The following is a 16,504-nucleotide window of genomic DNA, read 5'->3' as shown; positions in this document are numbered from 1 at the left end:
ACAATGAGTGACGTATACGCGCGAGAGATCCCTTCCGGTGCTTGCGTAAACCACGCCAGGGCGTGTACACACCTCACGCACCGGATGCCATGCGCGCGCTCAAAGCAGTTGGACAAAGTGGTGTATTAAAGGTAAAATATGATATAAATACTGTTCGGTTTCTGGCACAAACCGATCGTTTCGTGTCTTAGGACATCAATGTGTCGTCACGAGCCGCAGGATTTAATTTGGATTTGTCTGTGCATGTTTTTTTTACTCTCATAGATTTTGTTACCATTGCCATGCATTATACGACTGATAGACTGCAACGGCTGGAGTTAAAAATCATCATTTGTGTTCTACTGAAGAAACAAAGTCACCTACATCTTGGATGCCCTGGGGGTGAGCAGATAAACAAAATTTTCATTTTTGGGTGAACTATCCCTTTAAATATAATTTTTGCTAGAAGGAAAAATAAAAACAAGAGAGGTTGTTTTATCATATCAAATCATCCTCTCAATGCAAAGTGAAATAAAATTCATAAAATGTTTTGTCAGATAGTCATACAAAGGTTTGGTTAAAGGGGGAAAACAAATCAAAATGCAATGGCACAGGTCAAAAACATCTAGTCAACAATTAAAATGCAGCACAGTGGAACACAAAAAAATATTCCATGCTTTACTCTATCCTTTACCCTTGTGCCATCCCATATGACTTTATAGCATGACTTTATATATGAAGATAAACACATACAAAGATTTTTGGACAAAATCTGTGATCTGTGGGCTATTTTTTGGGTGTGGATCACTTATATGTATATTTAATGTAATACATTTATATTTTATTCTTAAGTGTTTTTAAAGAAGATCAAATAGAAATGGCCTTGCCCTCCCGAATGATTTGTAGGTGCGCTAGATTTGAGTTCAGTATATGAACGCAAAAAAATTTATAAATCCTGCAAACTACTCAAACTTACATAAATTATAAAGCTCATTAGCAATGTTCGGTCAGTCTACCCTCCTCAGACTCGCAAAAGTGTCTGAAAATGTAATAACAATTCATTAAGAGTATTTACAGATCAAAATAATGACAAAGGCCACACCTCCAATTATGCAGTCAATATGAAAAAATAAATAAAAAATGACGTGACATGTGACCAAGTATGGTGACCCATACTAGGAATTAGTGCTCTGCATTTATCCCATCCTAAGTGCACACACACAGCAGTGAACACACACACACTGTGAACACACACCCAGAGCAGTGGGCAGCCATTTATGCTGCGGCACCCGGGGAGCAGTTGGGGGTTTGGTGCCTTGCTCAAGGGCACCTCAGTCATGGTATTGAAGGTGGGAGAGAGCGCTGTACATACACTCCCCCCACCTACAATCCCTGCCAGTATGAGACTTGAACCCACAACCTTTGGGTTACGAGTCCGACTCTCTAACCATTAGGCCACGACTTCCCCCATAATATAGAATTCAAAATACTTGTTACAAATAATCAAAAAAATATTTTACACCCAAATGAACAATAATGCAAATTCTAATTCTACAGGATAAATACAATTGTTAATTCATCAACATTACAAAATAATACTATTACATCTAAGCAGTAAATAATTCAATTAATACAAATAAAAAAAATCAATAAAAAGCAAGAATTTTTTTTTCCATGATATCTCCCTTTATATCTTGTGTTTTTGCTTCGGTTTGATAGAAATTAAAGTTTCGCATTGAAACACAGGTGACTTCTACAGTCTACAGTGTATATACACCAGAATCTAATGCTGCGGTCACAGGGTTTGTTGGCAGCAAATTAAGAATATGTGTGAGAGTTGGCGAGCGTATGTGTCTGAGATGCCTGGCCATATAAGCATGCTTGTGTCAGGGTGTTTACTGTACATGCGTGTTTTTGTTGGACATGCGTGTGTGTGTTTTGGTTCAGCGTGTGTGTTGGCGAGGGTGTGTGTGACAAGAGTGTGTGAGTGAGGGCTGTTTTCATTGGATGCATGAGTGGATTTCATTTTGTATGGCTGTCTATGAATGTGTGATTAGTAAACTGTCATCACAATGACTCATTTCATCTCTGCTTTTGCATTTCTTCACAGAAATCTGAGCAACAATCGTATCCGCATCCTGAAAAATGGCTCCTTCACTGGCTTGTACTCCCTCGAGAAGCTGTAAGTAAACCTCTTGCTCGTCATCATCATCTTCATCACCATTGCAAGGCTTAGTGGTTTCTTTGATGTGTGTCAAGGGTTGGCCGTTTTGATTCATTGCGGAGTCAAATGCTAAAACATTAAAACAAGGCAACGATTACTCAACAGATAACATGTAACATCACCAATAATGGATTTAAAGGGGTCATATGATGTTGCTAAAAATAACATTATTTTGTGGATTTGGTGTAATGAAATGTGTTTATGCAGTTTAAGGTTCAAAAAACGCATTATTTTCCACATACTGTGCATTATTGTTTCTCGTCTATGCCCCGCCTTTCTGAAACGTGTCGATTTTTACAAAGCTCATCGGTCTGAAAAGCGAGCTGTGCTCTGATTGGCCAGCTATCCAGTGCGTTGTGATTGGCCGAATACCTCAAGCGTGTGACAGAAATGTTACGCCCCTCACCATACTGTGATGCCGTGTCCGGCCAGAGTGACGAGACAAAAACATTAAAACCCATTATAAACGAGGCATTTGTTGCATCCAGTGGGGACAAAATTAAGGATTATAATGATTTATACTGTATTTTTACACGTTGCGTTGCATCGAGCCGCATAAACATACAACCATGTCTGCATTTATTATGCGGCTAGAGTGAGCGCCGGCCGGCGGATTTGATGAAGGAGCATCCGGCGGGCTTGCGGCAACCACATGTGACGACCCCGGGCTGGACTCCGTTTCGTCCACGGTGAAAGCCGATCCGGCGATCCACAGCGCGAAGTTGATGTATTTCCTCAGCGACCAGCACAGATCAGCTCTAGGCGTGACGAAGCGGATATCGTCCTCTTTTGGAAGACCAAACAAAGTAGTTTCGCTTTCATAACGAAACACACAGCATCTCCACAACATGGCAGCGGCGGCAACAACAATACTACAGCGCAAATAAAAGTTACGCCTTCTTTCTTTGCGTGAACATTTGGGTGGCGTTATGCAAATCTTCCCACATCGTGATGTAGACATGTGGGGGCGTGTTAGAACGAGCCATTTTAGGTAGGCGTGGCTGACTCTTAACTTTTATAAAGAATATCTCTTTGGATTTGAGACTTTAGTCTTTGCAACTTTACAGATCTTCTTTATGCACCAAGAGCTTGTAACACTCCAAAGAGAAAGGAAAAATTGAAATCGCATCATATGACCCCTTTAAAATAAGGTAACAACATATAAAAACACATACAAGTTTGGCATCAAAAAGATACTTTTATAGATATGTATACTTTCATTCAGTAAGGATGCATTAAATTGATCAAAAGCGATAGTAAAGACAAATGTAATGTTACAAAAGATTTATATTTCGAATAAAGGCTTTTCTTTTGAACTTTCTATTCATCAGATAATCTTAATATATATATATATGTCTTGGTTTCCACAAAAATATTAAGCATCACAGCTGTTTTTAACATTGATAATAATAAGAAAGACTTAAGACTGGAGTAATGGCAGCTGAAATTTCAGGTTTGATCACAGAAATAAATTACATTTTGTAATATATCGAAAGAGAAAGCAGTTATTTTAAATTGCAATAATATCTAACATTATTACTGTTTTTACTGTATTTTTGACCAAATATATGCAGCATTGCTGAGCATAAGAGACTTTCAAAAACATTCAAATCGAACTGACCCCAAACTTTTGAGTGTAGAAAAATATAAAAACATATAGGCTATCACATTTATTTATTTATTTGACCATACATTCAAACTTTAAAGGAATATTTTGGGTTATTTTCATTAATGTCTACGACAGCATGTGTAGTAAATGGTTCAGCACAGATGATAGTTTTGACTCATTCTTCATTGTGTTTGAATGAATGAGAAACAGTAAATATATTTATAATCCAAGTTTAGCAGGCGGGGAACACAAATATATGCTTAATTACAGTTTAAAATAAAATTCAGCACATTGATATCATATGTAGTAGAATCACTTACCCAATATATTTAAAACGCATTTATTTCATACTAAGTATAGTTCAAATCTATTAGCATATTTATTGACATATCGCTCGAGACATACTGATATAAAAATCATAATTAAAGTTTATTTGGAGTACTTGTGCACAATGCATATTTCTTAATATTAAGCCTAAAATGTGTTTTAATGCCACTATCGATGAGGATTCTATAATCTTTGAGTAATATCAGTCTTTAAATGCAAGATATTTAAAGTGTACCTGAAGTATACTTGCAATAGCTCCACTTTAGCACATTCAAGTATACTTCAGTTCCTTTTTAAGTTGGGCTTCAGCACTACTTACGCACAATATAATGCATTAAGTACAAAATTAGTTGTTCCAATTTAGCAGACTTGAAGTATGTCAGTTTAGTATATTAAAATTACAATTGCAGGGTATTTTTATTAAGCACATAAATATGTAAATGTATTTGCAGGATACTTAGCATGAAATACATTTATTTCAAATGCATTTTAGTTTATTTATTTTTCACTAGGGCACTGATGCATAAACAAAAGTACAACTGATTAGAAAAGCAGTCCCACTGCTAAAAGACAATTGAGACATTGACAGATCAAGTATAATAAATAAATAAATAAATAAAAGTAAAAGTTTTAAAGTGCTTTAGCAACATCTCAAGAATCAAATTTGACCTTTTAAGGCCACCGATCTGCTTATCCGCAAAACATCTGTTGTAAGTATATATCTGTTGGCCTATGTGTTTACTGTATATTTCCTCTTTGCTTAAAGCTGCAGTACATAACTGTTGCCTCTCTATCGCCATCCCTTTTTTGAATCATAAAAATGCTTACGATTAAAAGCAGCCATCGAGATGACAAGTTTAAAACCTAAGAACAAGCTACAAATGCTCCACAAACACACGCTATACAGTATACAGTATATACAGTAGTATACACTTCCTCTGTCTGTTTACGGACGTGATGTCTATGCAATGATGAATGCTTTCAAACAGATGAATGATATCAATTTTCCGTAAAATCGGACCTGACGCCTTAAATTATAAATCATTATTATAAGCTTTAAGGAGACAGTTTTGAACATGTAACAAACTGTGTACAAACTGCAGCTTTAAAAAAAGTGCAAATTATTGTCAAAAACATTCTACTTTATTTAGAAAATAATCAGGAATATTTCTCAGCTTTTCGTTCTGAATATTGAAGTTAACGCTGACAGGGAGCTGTTTGCTGCTGTCTGTGAGTGTGATGCTGCAGTAGGGAGGATGAGCCGGTACGCGAGACTATCACAGAAGGAGTCTCATTACACCTCCATATATCACTCTGTGAAGAACCGCTCAGTCTGGAGAGATAACAGAGGAGGTGGAGAGGAGGCTGCCAGGGACTGAAGGAGGAAGAAATATATTGTGTCGCTGATTGACCTGCAGTATTGGTGTATGATACTGACAGCTAGGCCATATTATTTTCTAATAAAACTGCTTTGGAGCTTCTTTGTAGCCTGCATATATAAAAATGGTAATACGGTACCTTGGCTAAAAAAACATAATACTTTTAGTGGGCTAATACATATTTTCTAACTCTAAATATTGTTTATTGTGAGTGTATGTGGCAACACGTGTGTTTGATGTGTGTGTGTGTGTGTGTGTGTGTGTGTGAGGTCATTATTGTGTGCACGTGTGTGCTCTCGTGTTCATGTGTACACGTGTGCAGTGATTAGCCATGTGTGTGTAAGACAGGGTTGCTCTCTGTATGTAGGTGTTTGTTTGGGGTAAAAGGATCTGATTTGCTTGTTTTTGCAAGTGCAGACAAGACCCCCGGGGAGCTGCGGAGGTCAAAGGTCAGAGAAACTGGAGCCGTGCCCGCAAACAGGCGCTCGTACCTGGGATTGTAGTTAAACCAGGCTAGGATGAGGGGAAGGGCTGTTTCAGTACACTCTTAAGAAAAATGGTTCTAAACAGTACCAGAAAAGGGTTCTTTGGCTTGTAACAATAGCAGAACCCTTTTTAGTGCTAAATAGAACCTTTTTTATAGGGTTCCATATAGAACCATACTTTGAAAATGCTATATAGGACCTTATTGGTGTTATAAATAACCCTTTTAATGATAGTTTTTCATTAATATTAGTATGTTAATTTCATTAATATTAGTATTATTTGTATATATTATTTATTAATATTGTTTTTACCCCTCTATCTGCCTGGTCTTATAATATCTTGAAGTGTCTCTTTGGGTTTTACATCAAATCAACAACAACGTGTCAATTAGGTACTTTTTTAATGAAGTGAAATTGTAGCAAAAATGACAGTGTTCTAACAACAGTTAATAGCAGAATACTTTAATGAATGACAATGGACATTGAACATAAATAAATGCTTAAAGAAATAAAACAAAATAGAACATAAAATAGTGTACTGAAGACCAAGCTCCAGTGAAATATCTTCACAATCCTCTATGATACCTCTAAGTTAATCATTATGTGTATTTTGGTGTGATTGAATGGCAGTTTCTCTCTGCAGATGACGAGGTTGCAGGATATGACAGCATCTGAAATGCACAATTGAGTTTAGAAATACAATGTGTCCCCTTTCATTTATATATTTGAAAACAATTGTTTATGAAGGCCAAAAGTAGTATGTGAGCACTTCACAATGTTAAAATGAAAAAATAATATAAAGTCAAGGGATAGCTGGGTATGTTTATGCATAACCCCTAGTAATAAAAAATAACAACAATGCACCAAACTAACTAACACCATCTAACAAAATGGACCAAAAATTCAATATCTTTGTTTGTTACTTACTGAAGAAGAGGAGAGTATCCTTAACTGAATAGAGCTGGTCACACTTACATGTTCTCTTAAACTAAAAAGAGAAAAGACAAAGGAAACCAATTAGCATTTGAAAGTTATAATTTATAGACATTTTAAGAAAGAAATGATTTACCTGTTGAGAGTGTGTTGACAGTCTGTAGTTGGATCACTGAACTCCAGAAAATCAGTAATGAGTTGCTTTGTCAGTTACAGATTTGAAAAACAAAAGGGCAGGAATAAAGAACCCTAAACGCTAACACAGAACCATTTCAGCATGAAAGGGTTCTTCAGAATGCTATGGTTCTAAATAAAACCATTACTGCATGTAAAGAACCTTTAAAGAACCATCTTTTTTTAGAGTGTAGATGTAAAACTATAGATGTTAACTCTCCATTAGTACCACATGATTTCCTTTCACTTTGTATGAATTCAGAAATAAAAAGGGAAGTCGTGGACTAATGGTTAGAGAGTTGGACTTGTAACCCAAAGGTTGCAGGTTTGAGTTTGATTGTAGGTGGGGGGAATGAATGTACAGCGCTCTCTCCCACCTTCAATACCACGACTGAGGTGCCCTTGAGTAAGGCACCGAACACCCAACTGCTCGCCGGGCGCCGCAGCAAAAAAATGGCTGCCCACTGCTCCGGGTGTGTGTTCACGATGTGTGTGTGTGCACTTTGGATGGGATAAATGCAGAGCACTAATTCACTAAAGTATAGGTCACTTCACTTCAAGAAAATGCAATTTCTAATACATAATTTTTTTAAATTTAGTAAATTAAATGTAAATTAAATGTTGTTGTTCCTAGATCATCTTTGCCTAAGATTTACTGAGTCTCTTCTTTTTAGAGATTATATTAATGTGTGAATTTTGTACTGATACTGTAACGCAATTTCATTATTGGCCTTTTTTGTGGCTTATATTGTTGAAGCATTTTATTTATTTGGAAGTATTTGTAATAGTATACAATTATAATATATAATATACAGTAGTATTCTAATATAGTTTTAAAACTATGTTTATGTGTAAATAAAACAATTATGATGTGTTCTGGAGAAATGCACACAACTAGAAAAACAGATTTGAAAAGGCTCAAAGTAAGGATGAACTTGGATTTAAAAAAATGCTTGTGTACTATAGAGAGTTAAAAGTGAGTAAGGAATAGGTATGCATACCTTTGAACCATGTACTTATAATATTTGTATCCCCAAAACTGAAAATACATTCCTTATGCAGTAGGTCTGTAATAAAAATGACACAAAAATGGTATGGCACGGTACGTTAAGAAAACCTCTTAAAAATAAAGGTGCTTCATGATGCCATAGAAGAACCTTTTTGTCTAAATGGTTCCATAAAGAACCTTTAACATCAGATTACAAAAAGGTAAGAAAGAGATGGTTCTTTAAAGAACCTTTGACTGAATGTTTTTGTAAAACTATAGATGTTAACTCTCCATTAGTACCACATGATTTCCTTTCACTTTGTATGAATTCAGAAATAAAAAGGGAAGTCGTGGACTAATGGTTAGAGAGTTGGACTTGTAACCCAAAGGTTGCAGGTTTGAGTTTGATTGTAGGTGGGGGGAGTGAATGTACAGCGCTCTCTCCCACCTTCAATACCACGACTGAGGTGCCCTTGAGTAAGGCACCGAACACCCAACTGCTCGCCGGGCGCCGCAGCAAAAAAATGGCTGCCCACTGCTCCGGGTGTGTGTTCACGATGTGTGTGTGTGCACTTTGGATGGGATAAATGCAGAGCACTAATTCACTAAAGTATAGGTCACTTCACTTCAAGAAAATGCAATTTCTAATACATAATTTTTTTAAATTTAGTAAATTAAATGTAAATTAAATGTTGTTGTTCCTAGATCATCTTTGCCTAAGATTTACTGAGTCTCTTCTTTTTAGAGATTATATTAATGTGTGAATTTTGTACTGATACTGTAACGCAATTTCATTATTGGCCTTTTTTGTGGCTTATATTGTTGAAGCATTTTATTTATTTGGAAGTATTTGTAATAGTATACAATTATAATATATAATATACAGTAGTATGCTAATATAGTTTTAAAACTATGTTTATGTGTAAATAAAACAATTATGATGTGTTCTGGAGAAATGCACACAACTAGAAAAACAGATTTGAAAAGGCTCAAAGTAAGGATGAACTTGGATTTAAAAAAATGCTTGTGTACTATAGAGAGTTAAAAGTGAGTAAGGAATAGGTATGCATACATTTGAACCATGTACTTATAATATTTGTATCCCCAAAACTGAAAATACATTCCTTATGCAGTAGGTCTGTAATAAAAATGACACAAAAATGGTATGGCACGGTACGTTAAGAAAACCTCTTAAAAATAAAGGTGCTTCATGATGCCATAGAAGAACCTTTTTGTCTAAATGGTTCCATAAAGAACCTTTAACATCAGATTACAAAAAGGTAAGAAAGAGATGGTTCTTTAAAGAACCTTTGACTGAATGTTTTTTTGTGGAACCAAAAATGGTTCTTCTATGGCATCGCTTGAAGAACCTTTTGAAGCACCTTTATTTTTAAGAGTGTAGCTTTACGGAAGCCCAAAATATCCTTGGCTACTACAGTTCTAATGCTGCATTCCATTTGATGTCAGATGTGGGCTATTCTTTCCTCGTAGATATCGCTGGCTTCCCTCTGTAAAGACGTTCCATTGCCAGACATTCTGAAGGTGATTTATAAAGAAACAAATTGCAATGCAACCATTTGCTTTGGAAAGATGTCTCCTAGCAACCAAATTGCAGAGTATAAATGATGTTATGCAGCGACGGCATTTGTTTTGCAGGTGTATGATTATGAAGGGAATAGTTCATTTACTTGGTTTTACTCTCCTATTATCCCGTGTTTATGTGATATCACACAACCACAATCACATTTCTGAATGAGAAAATCCGGACTTTCCAAGTTGATTTCCAAATCTGATTTCAATAGCATTTTATTGCACTTTTCCAGGTGGTCAGTTCCGACTTTTACAGTTGATTGGAATGCAGCATGAGAACCAAAATAATAAAAGACAGTAATTATATATCATGTCATTATCCATTGTGGGAAAACGTGTGCTTAATAGTATTGAATATACTCTTGTAGTGTGCTTAAATCTTAACCCTCCTATCACATTCAGGTCAGTTTTGACCTGAAAGTCAAAAAGTAAAAATGTGTAAGACATCAGTGTTAATTTCGTCAACAAAGACGACGACAAAAAAATATTCGTTAACGAACATTTTTTCTGTGACTAAGACGAGATGCTGACGAGCTAAAACTAATATCTGATGATAAAAACTATGACGAAATTTATGCCACGTCTTCGTTAACGGGACTATAATGTTATTTGAGGACTACCGGACATTCAAAATACATCCTATAGGCTACTGTCTTGTCCTTCAATTGGATTGCAATCGGGTTAAGGGGCATTTTTGCATATCTAGTCTCAGTATGGCAGCCGCAGTGGATGGATAGGCTACCAAAATGCGAACTAACGATCTGAAACAATGGCCACAGCACCCGAAGGGGTAGGGATAAGGTGACCAGACGTCCCGTTTTCTCCCGGGAGTAACAATTCGTTGTCGATTAACTTAAAGTTAGTGAAGGCGGGATAGGCGGAATCGTGCTGATAGAAGTGCTCTCTCTCGCGCACGCATTACTAATTAAAGGGTTATTTCACCCAAAAATGAAAATTACCCCATAATTTACTTACCCTCAAGCCATCCTCGATGTATATGACTTTTTTCTTTCAGACGAATACAATCGGAGTTATATTAAAAAACATCCTGGCTCTTCCAAGCTTTAAAATGGGAGTGGATGGTAGCCCAAAATTTGAAATCCAAAAAATGTAACCAATCCATTATAAAATAAGTCCTATTGAGCGTTCACGAGAGAGTGGAGTCCAGCGGATGACATAGCACGTAGGTGTAGCGTAAACTCCGGTGAGAATATGCTAGTCTTGCGAGAAACAAGTTTTGTTTACAGCAAAGAAAAACCAGTGTCCTCTTGGCTTATATTGAAATCCTCCGACATTTTTCTTTACAAATCCTCGTTTTGTACTACTAATTCGTGACCGGTGTTTTGTTTTGCTCTCTCCTCTGTGCTTCCACGTTCGTCACTTCCGCGTTCGTCACCGCGTTTGTTTAAAAAGTTGTAAATTTTTCTTACACAAATGCATCGTGTCGCTTCAGAATGCCTTTATTAACCCCCCGGAGCCGTGTGGACTTCTTTTATAATTGATTGGTTACATTTTTTGGACTTCAAATTTTGGGCTACCATCCACTCCCATACCAACATTCATTCATTAGTCTTCAAACTAAAATAGTCATTAATTCTTCTCTCTTTAGACCAAATCAATTAAACTTATGAGAAATTTGAATCAAGGATTGAATTTGGAAAAACTTGAATACATGATGACAATCCCTTTAAAGAGACTCTTTCGTAACACACTTAAGTATACTTTTAAAAAGTATACTTTTTTAAATCATTGGTTCAATAATATTTTATCATGCTCTAAATCAGTACACTTATTTTGATGTTTCGATTAACATACTGAAGCACTGAAGTAACTGTAGTGTGTCATGCACTATTAAAGTTAATATATTTTAAATGTACTAAATTGCAACGTCATCATTACAAATATATGACACATACCGGACTTTAAAATAGATTTTAGTTTACCATAAATGCTTGTCAGTACATTCGGCAGTACACTTTAATCATATTTCAAAGACAATAGAAGTAATTATGAAATTACATATAAAAATGTACTTAAGTCCAATTTAAGTGTGGCTCTCTAGCACTCTAAAGTTCAGCTAATTTAATTTTTTATTTAACAGACAGTTAAGTTTTTGAAAATGTTACATACAGTTCACAGTTTATTTTTACTTTTTTAAAGTGCACTTCTTTTTCACAAGGGATGTAAAGTTTGAAGTATTGATAAATTAGATTAGTTTGCTCATGAGAACCTGATTATAGTTGGTTATATAATTTGTATCAAATAAATTTCCCAGCATGCCCTGGGTCTCAGCCTCCTCCGGAGTGACAGGTCTGTGTGATGTGTGTATGTGTACTGTTGTTACATTGTTTATTCTTGTTTTAATTCAACGGTTCTGTGTGTGTGTGTGTGTGCACATATCTCTGTTCATTGTTTCCAGCATGTGAGTGTGTGTGTGTTGGTGTGTGTGTAGTGTAACATGCTGCCGGGAGTTTATCTTATCTGTGCAGTCTGTGCAGCAGTCATCCCAGGACAGGGTAATCTTACTGCTCTCTCTATAGCCCCAAAACTGCTGCCTATGTCAAATTCATGTCTAGAAGTGTTGTTATATTAATATTAATCACAGATCTGACTGCTAACACATTTACTGTAACTTTCTTCTTTTCCTCTCTCTCAATTCAAAGGGTGTTTTCAGCGGAGCAGTATTTCACTGACGTGATGTCAAAGCATTCTTTATCATGACACGTATGTTATTGATATGACACGAAAGAAAACTGCAGCACTTCATCTTTCTGTCTGGCTGTGTTTTCTCATCCCATGTGTTGTGTGCTGTACATCCTATTATGGAAATCTTTCTCAAACTATTCTGGCATTGCTTCAAGACTCCAAATATTGTCTAAACAGCCGTCTTCTTCTCTCTTTTTTTTTCTCTGTATACTGTATACTCTTAAGACGTGTGTCTTTTTCTCATTTTAGATTACTATATACAGTGCTGCTTGAAAGTTTTTGAACCCTTTAGAATGTTCTATATTTCTGCATAAATATGAGCCAAAACATAATCAGATTTTCACACAAGTCCTGAAAGTATAGACAAAGAGAATCCAATCAAATAAATGAGAGAAAAATATTTTCTTTGTCAGTTATTTATTCAGGAAAATGATCCAATAATACATATCTGCGAGTGGCAAAAGTATGTGAATCTCTGAGATTAGCTGTTAATTTGAAGGTGAAATCAGAATCCATCTGTTCAGAGGTGTTTTCAATCAGTGACTCTCAGGTGTCAGTGTGTACCCTGTTTTATTTAAAAAACAGTGATCTATCAAAGTCTGATCATGTTTGTGCAAGTGAATAATGGCACGAACAAAGGAGATCTCTGAGGACCTCTGAAAAAGAGTTGTTGTTACTTATCAGGCTGGAAAAGGTTACAAAACCAGCTCTAAAGAGTTTGGACTCCACAAATCCACAGTCAGACAGATTGTGTACAAATGGAGGAAATTCAAGACCACTGTTGCACCCTCGCCAGAAGTGGTTGACCAACAAAGATCACTCCAAAAGCAAGACTTGTAATAGTCAGCGAGGTTTCATAGGAACCCAGGATAACTTCTAAGCAACTGAAGGCCTTTCTCACATTGGCTGATGTTAATGTTCATGAGTCCATCATCAGGAGAACACTGAACAACCATGGTGTGCATGGCAGAGTCGCAAGAAGAAAGCCACTGCTCTCCAAAAAGAACATCGCTGCCCATCTGCAGTTTGCTAAAGATTATGTGGACAAGCCAGAGGAATACTGTAGAAATGTTTTGTGGATGAATGAGACCAAAATAGAACATTTTGGTTTAAATGAGAAGCGTTATGTTTGGAGAAAGAAAACTGCATTCCAGCATAAGAACCTTATCCCATCTGTGAAACATGGTGGTGGTAGTATCGTGGTTTGGGCCGGTTTTGCTGCATCTGGTCCAGGACGGCTTTCATTGTCATTGATGGTACAATGAATTCTGAATTATACCAGCAAATTCTGAAAGAAAATATCAGGACATCTGTCAGTGAACTGAGTCTCAAGAGAAAGTGGGTCATGGTCCAAAGTCCGGACCTGAATCCAAATAAAATGTTGTGGAAGGACTTGAAGCAAGCAGTTCATAGGAGGAATCCCACAAAACATCACAGAGTTGAAGCGGTTCTGTGCTGAGGAATGGGCTAGAATTCCTACAAGCTGTTGTGCAGGACTGATCAGCAGTTACAAGAAACATTTAGCTGCAGTTATTGCTGCAAAAGGGGGTCAGACCAGATACTGAAAGCAAAGATTCACATACTTTTGCCACTCACAGATATTTAACACTGGGTCATTTTTCTCAATAAATATATAACAAAGAAAATATTTTTTTCTCATTTGTTTGATTGGATTCTCTTTGTCTATATTCAGGACTCTGATTATGTTTAGATGATTCGAAAATCTGATTATGTTTTGGGTCATATTTATGTAGAAATATAGATCATTCTAAAGGGTTCACAAACTTTCCATCAGCACTGTATATGAAATCGCAAATTATCAATAGGTTTTTGCACATTCATTTGTCCATTATGTGTCTGTTAGATTTTATTTATTGGTAACACATTTAATAGTTACTAGTCGCAGATGATTTGCTTTAAACTGAAGACTGGGACAGCCAGATTATATTTCTGTACAACACAAGCATTATTAGCCTTTTCCATACACTGGTTTTTATTTTTCTATAACTGGTTTTTAAGTTTATTTTTCAGGGTTGGTACATTTTTTTAATTTTTTTAATTATTATTATTATTATTATTATTATTATTATTATTATTTATTAATTTAATTTAATTTAATTTAATTAATTATATTATAATTTATAATTATATTATAATTCTATTATTATTATTTTAAGAATTCTCTTATTCTCACCAGGACTGCATTTATTAGATCACAAATAAAACAGTAATATTGTGAAATTTAATTTAATTTAATTTAATTTAATTTAATTAATTATAATTTATAATTATATTATAATTCTATTATTATTATTTTAAGAATTCTCTTATTCTCACCAGGACTGCATTTATTAGATCACAAATAAAACAGTAATATTGTGAAATTACAATTAGCACTGATTTATATTTATATTAAGTTTTGAATTTTCAGCATCATTACTCCAATCTTCAGTGTCACATGATCGTTCAGAAATCATTCTAATATGCTAATTTGATACTCAAGGAACATTTCTGTTTATTATCATATATTCTGTAGTATTATTATTTATTATGTTGAAAATGTTTGTGCTGGTTAATATTTTTGTGGAAACGGTGATATGGCGATGATTTTTTTTTCATGATCTATTTATGAATATAAAGTTTAATTTAATTTAATTTAATTTATTCTTACGGAATAAAAGTAATAATTATTATTTTTTTAAATCCTACTTACCACAAACTTTTAAACAGTTACATAAAAAATGCAAATCTCCTTCCCAATCTACTCTGACCATTAATTAAGCTGTAAAAACAGGTCTTTTGAAAAACACATCACAGTTATGAGATGTTCACACAGGTCCAATCTTATTTATATAGCAATGCTGAACCTTGATTAACACTATAATTAAACTTGAGGTAATAGTGAAATTTTTTTTATTATTGTTTTTATTGAGTCTCCTTCATCATAGTGTGCCATCTTGACCTTCAACCGCACATCCCACAGGTGTGACAACTAGCAAGTTCTCTCTGCAGTTTTCTGCAGTTTTCAGATATTCTGAAATTAATTTCCTTCAGTATGCGCCTCTATAAGGACAGTAATCTAGTATTACAGTAGTGCCGGAGGGCAGGAGGAGAGGCCGGCGTTGGTTCTCTAGTAGCTCCTCACACAGTCCTCCCTTTCATTAAAGCAGACCTCCTCAAAGAAAATAAGTCCTTCATAGCTCGCCAAACCACCCAACGAGAGCGATGTTTAGCCATGTTTGTTTTATACCCTTATAGAACACAGCGGGCTGATGTAGGATGTCGTGAAGGCCACATGTTAGTGCATGTGTGCGAGTGTGTCTTTGTGTTGTCTTGACTTTCATTCACATACTCACAAGCATGTTATATGAAAAGAGCAATTTTCACCTGAATCCAAATACACACAGTCAGCCAAACCCATGCTTTTTCCCTTGATCTACTAAATTAAATTTTCCACCCAGCGCCGTCCCTTAAAACGGCACACAGCCCCATAAACACATACACACACACCTCCTGTAATGAGGCTGGCCCCTACTAACGAGCGGCAACCATAACGAGTGTGTGAACAGATCACAGCAGCCTGTCCAGCACTGATTTGAGCAGAGCTAATGAGAATAATGAGAGAGAGAGAATGAAGATTTAAAAGCTGATAGAGTGAAAAGGATGAGGAAAAAGTAGGTGCAAAATGTAGTTTCATAAATAAAGGAAAGAAGGAGAGAGACCTTGACTCTGTTATGTGTCTTCTGTCTTTTATAATGTAAAGATTTGATATGAAACGATAGACAGACAGACAGACAGACACGATACGATACGATAGACCAATAGTCAGACAGATAGATACGATATGATGGATTGATAGACAGACAGATAGACAGACAAATCTACACAGTTCTTAGATGAATAGGATTCTTTGAAAATATCTACTTTTGTGTTTTTGCAACATGATGGTGATAAGGTGACGTGTTATTCCTTTAAAATGCCTGCTATACAAAGTTAAGAAAACTTGCTTGTTTGTTTGGAATTAAGATTAACATTGTTTCCAATGAAGTTAAGGATATGACCTTATCCAGAGTGGGAGCTGTGTGTGTGTGTGTGTGTGTGTGTGTGTGT

At 35.7% G+C, this 16,504-nt stretch overlaps 1 protein-coding gene across 1 annotated transcript in view; it reads left to right on the top strand.

The window, feature by feature from the left end:
- The first annotated feature begins 2,051 nt into the window (after window positions 1–2,051).
- The window catches only part of adgra2 (adhesion G protein-coupled receptor A2), a 43,477-nt gene continuing 29,024 nt past the window's right edge, over window positions 2,052–16,504 (top strand). Inside the window, exon 1 of the mRNA XM_016255691.1 lies at window positions 2,052–2,161. Within this exon, the coding sequence (XP_016111177.1) occupies window positions 2,052–2,161 (110 nt within the window). The remainder of the gene's footprint in view (window positions 2,162–16,504) is intronic.

The sequence above is a fragment of the Sinocyclocheilus grahami genome, unplaced genomic scaffold, assembly GCF_001515645.1.
Source record: "Sinocyclocheilus grahami isolate Dianchi unplaced genomic scaffold, SAMN03320097.WGS_v1.1 scaffold1361.1, whole genome shotgun sequence".
Classification (NCBI taxonomy): domain Eukaryota; kingdom Metazoa; phylum Chordata; class Actinopteri; order Cypriniformes; family Cyprinidae; genus Sinocyclocheilus; species Sinocyclocheilus grahami.
The sequence above is the reverse complement of the archived record's forward strand: the minus strand, read 5'-3'. Positions and strand labels throughout refer to the sequence as shown.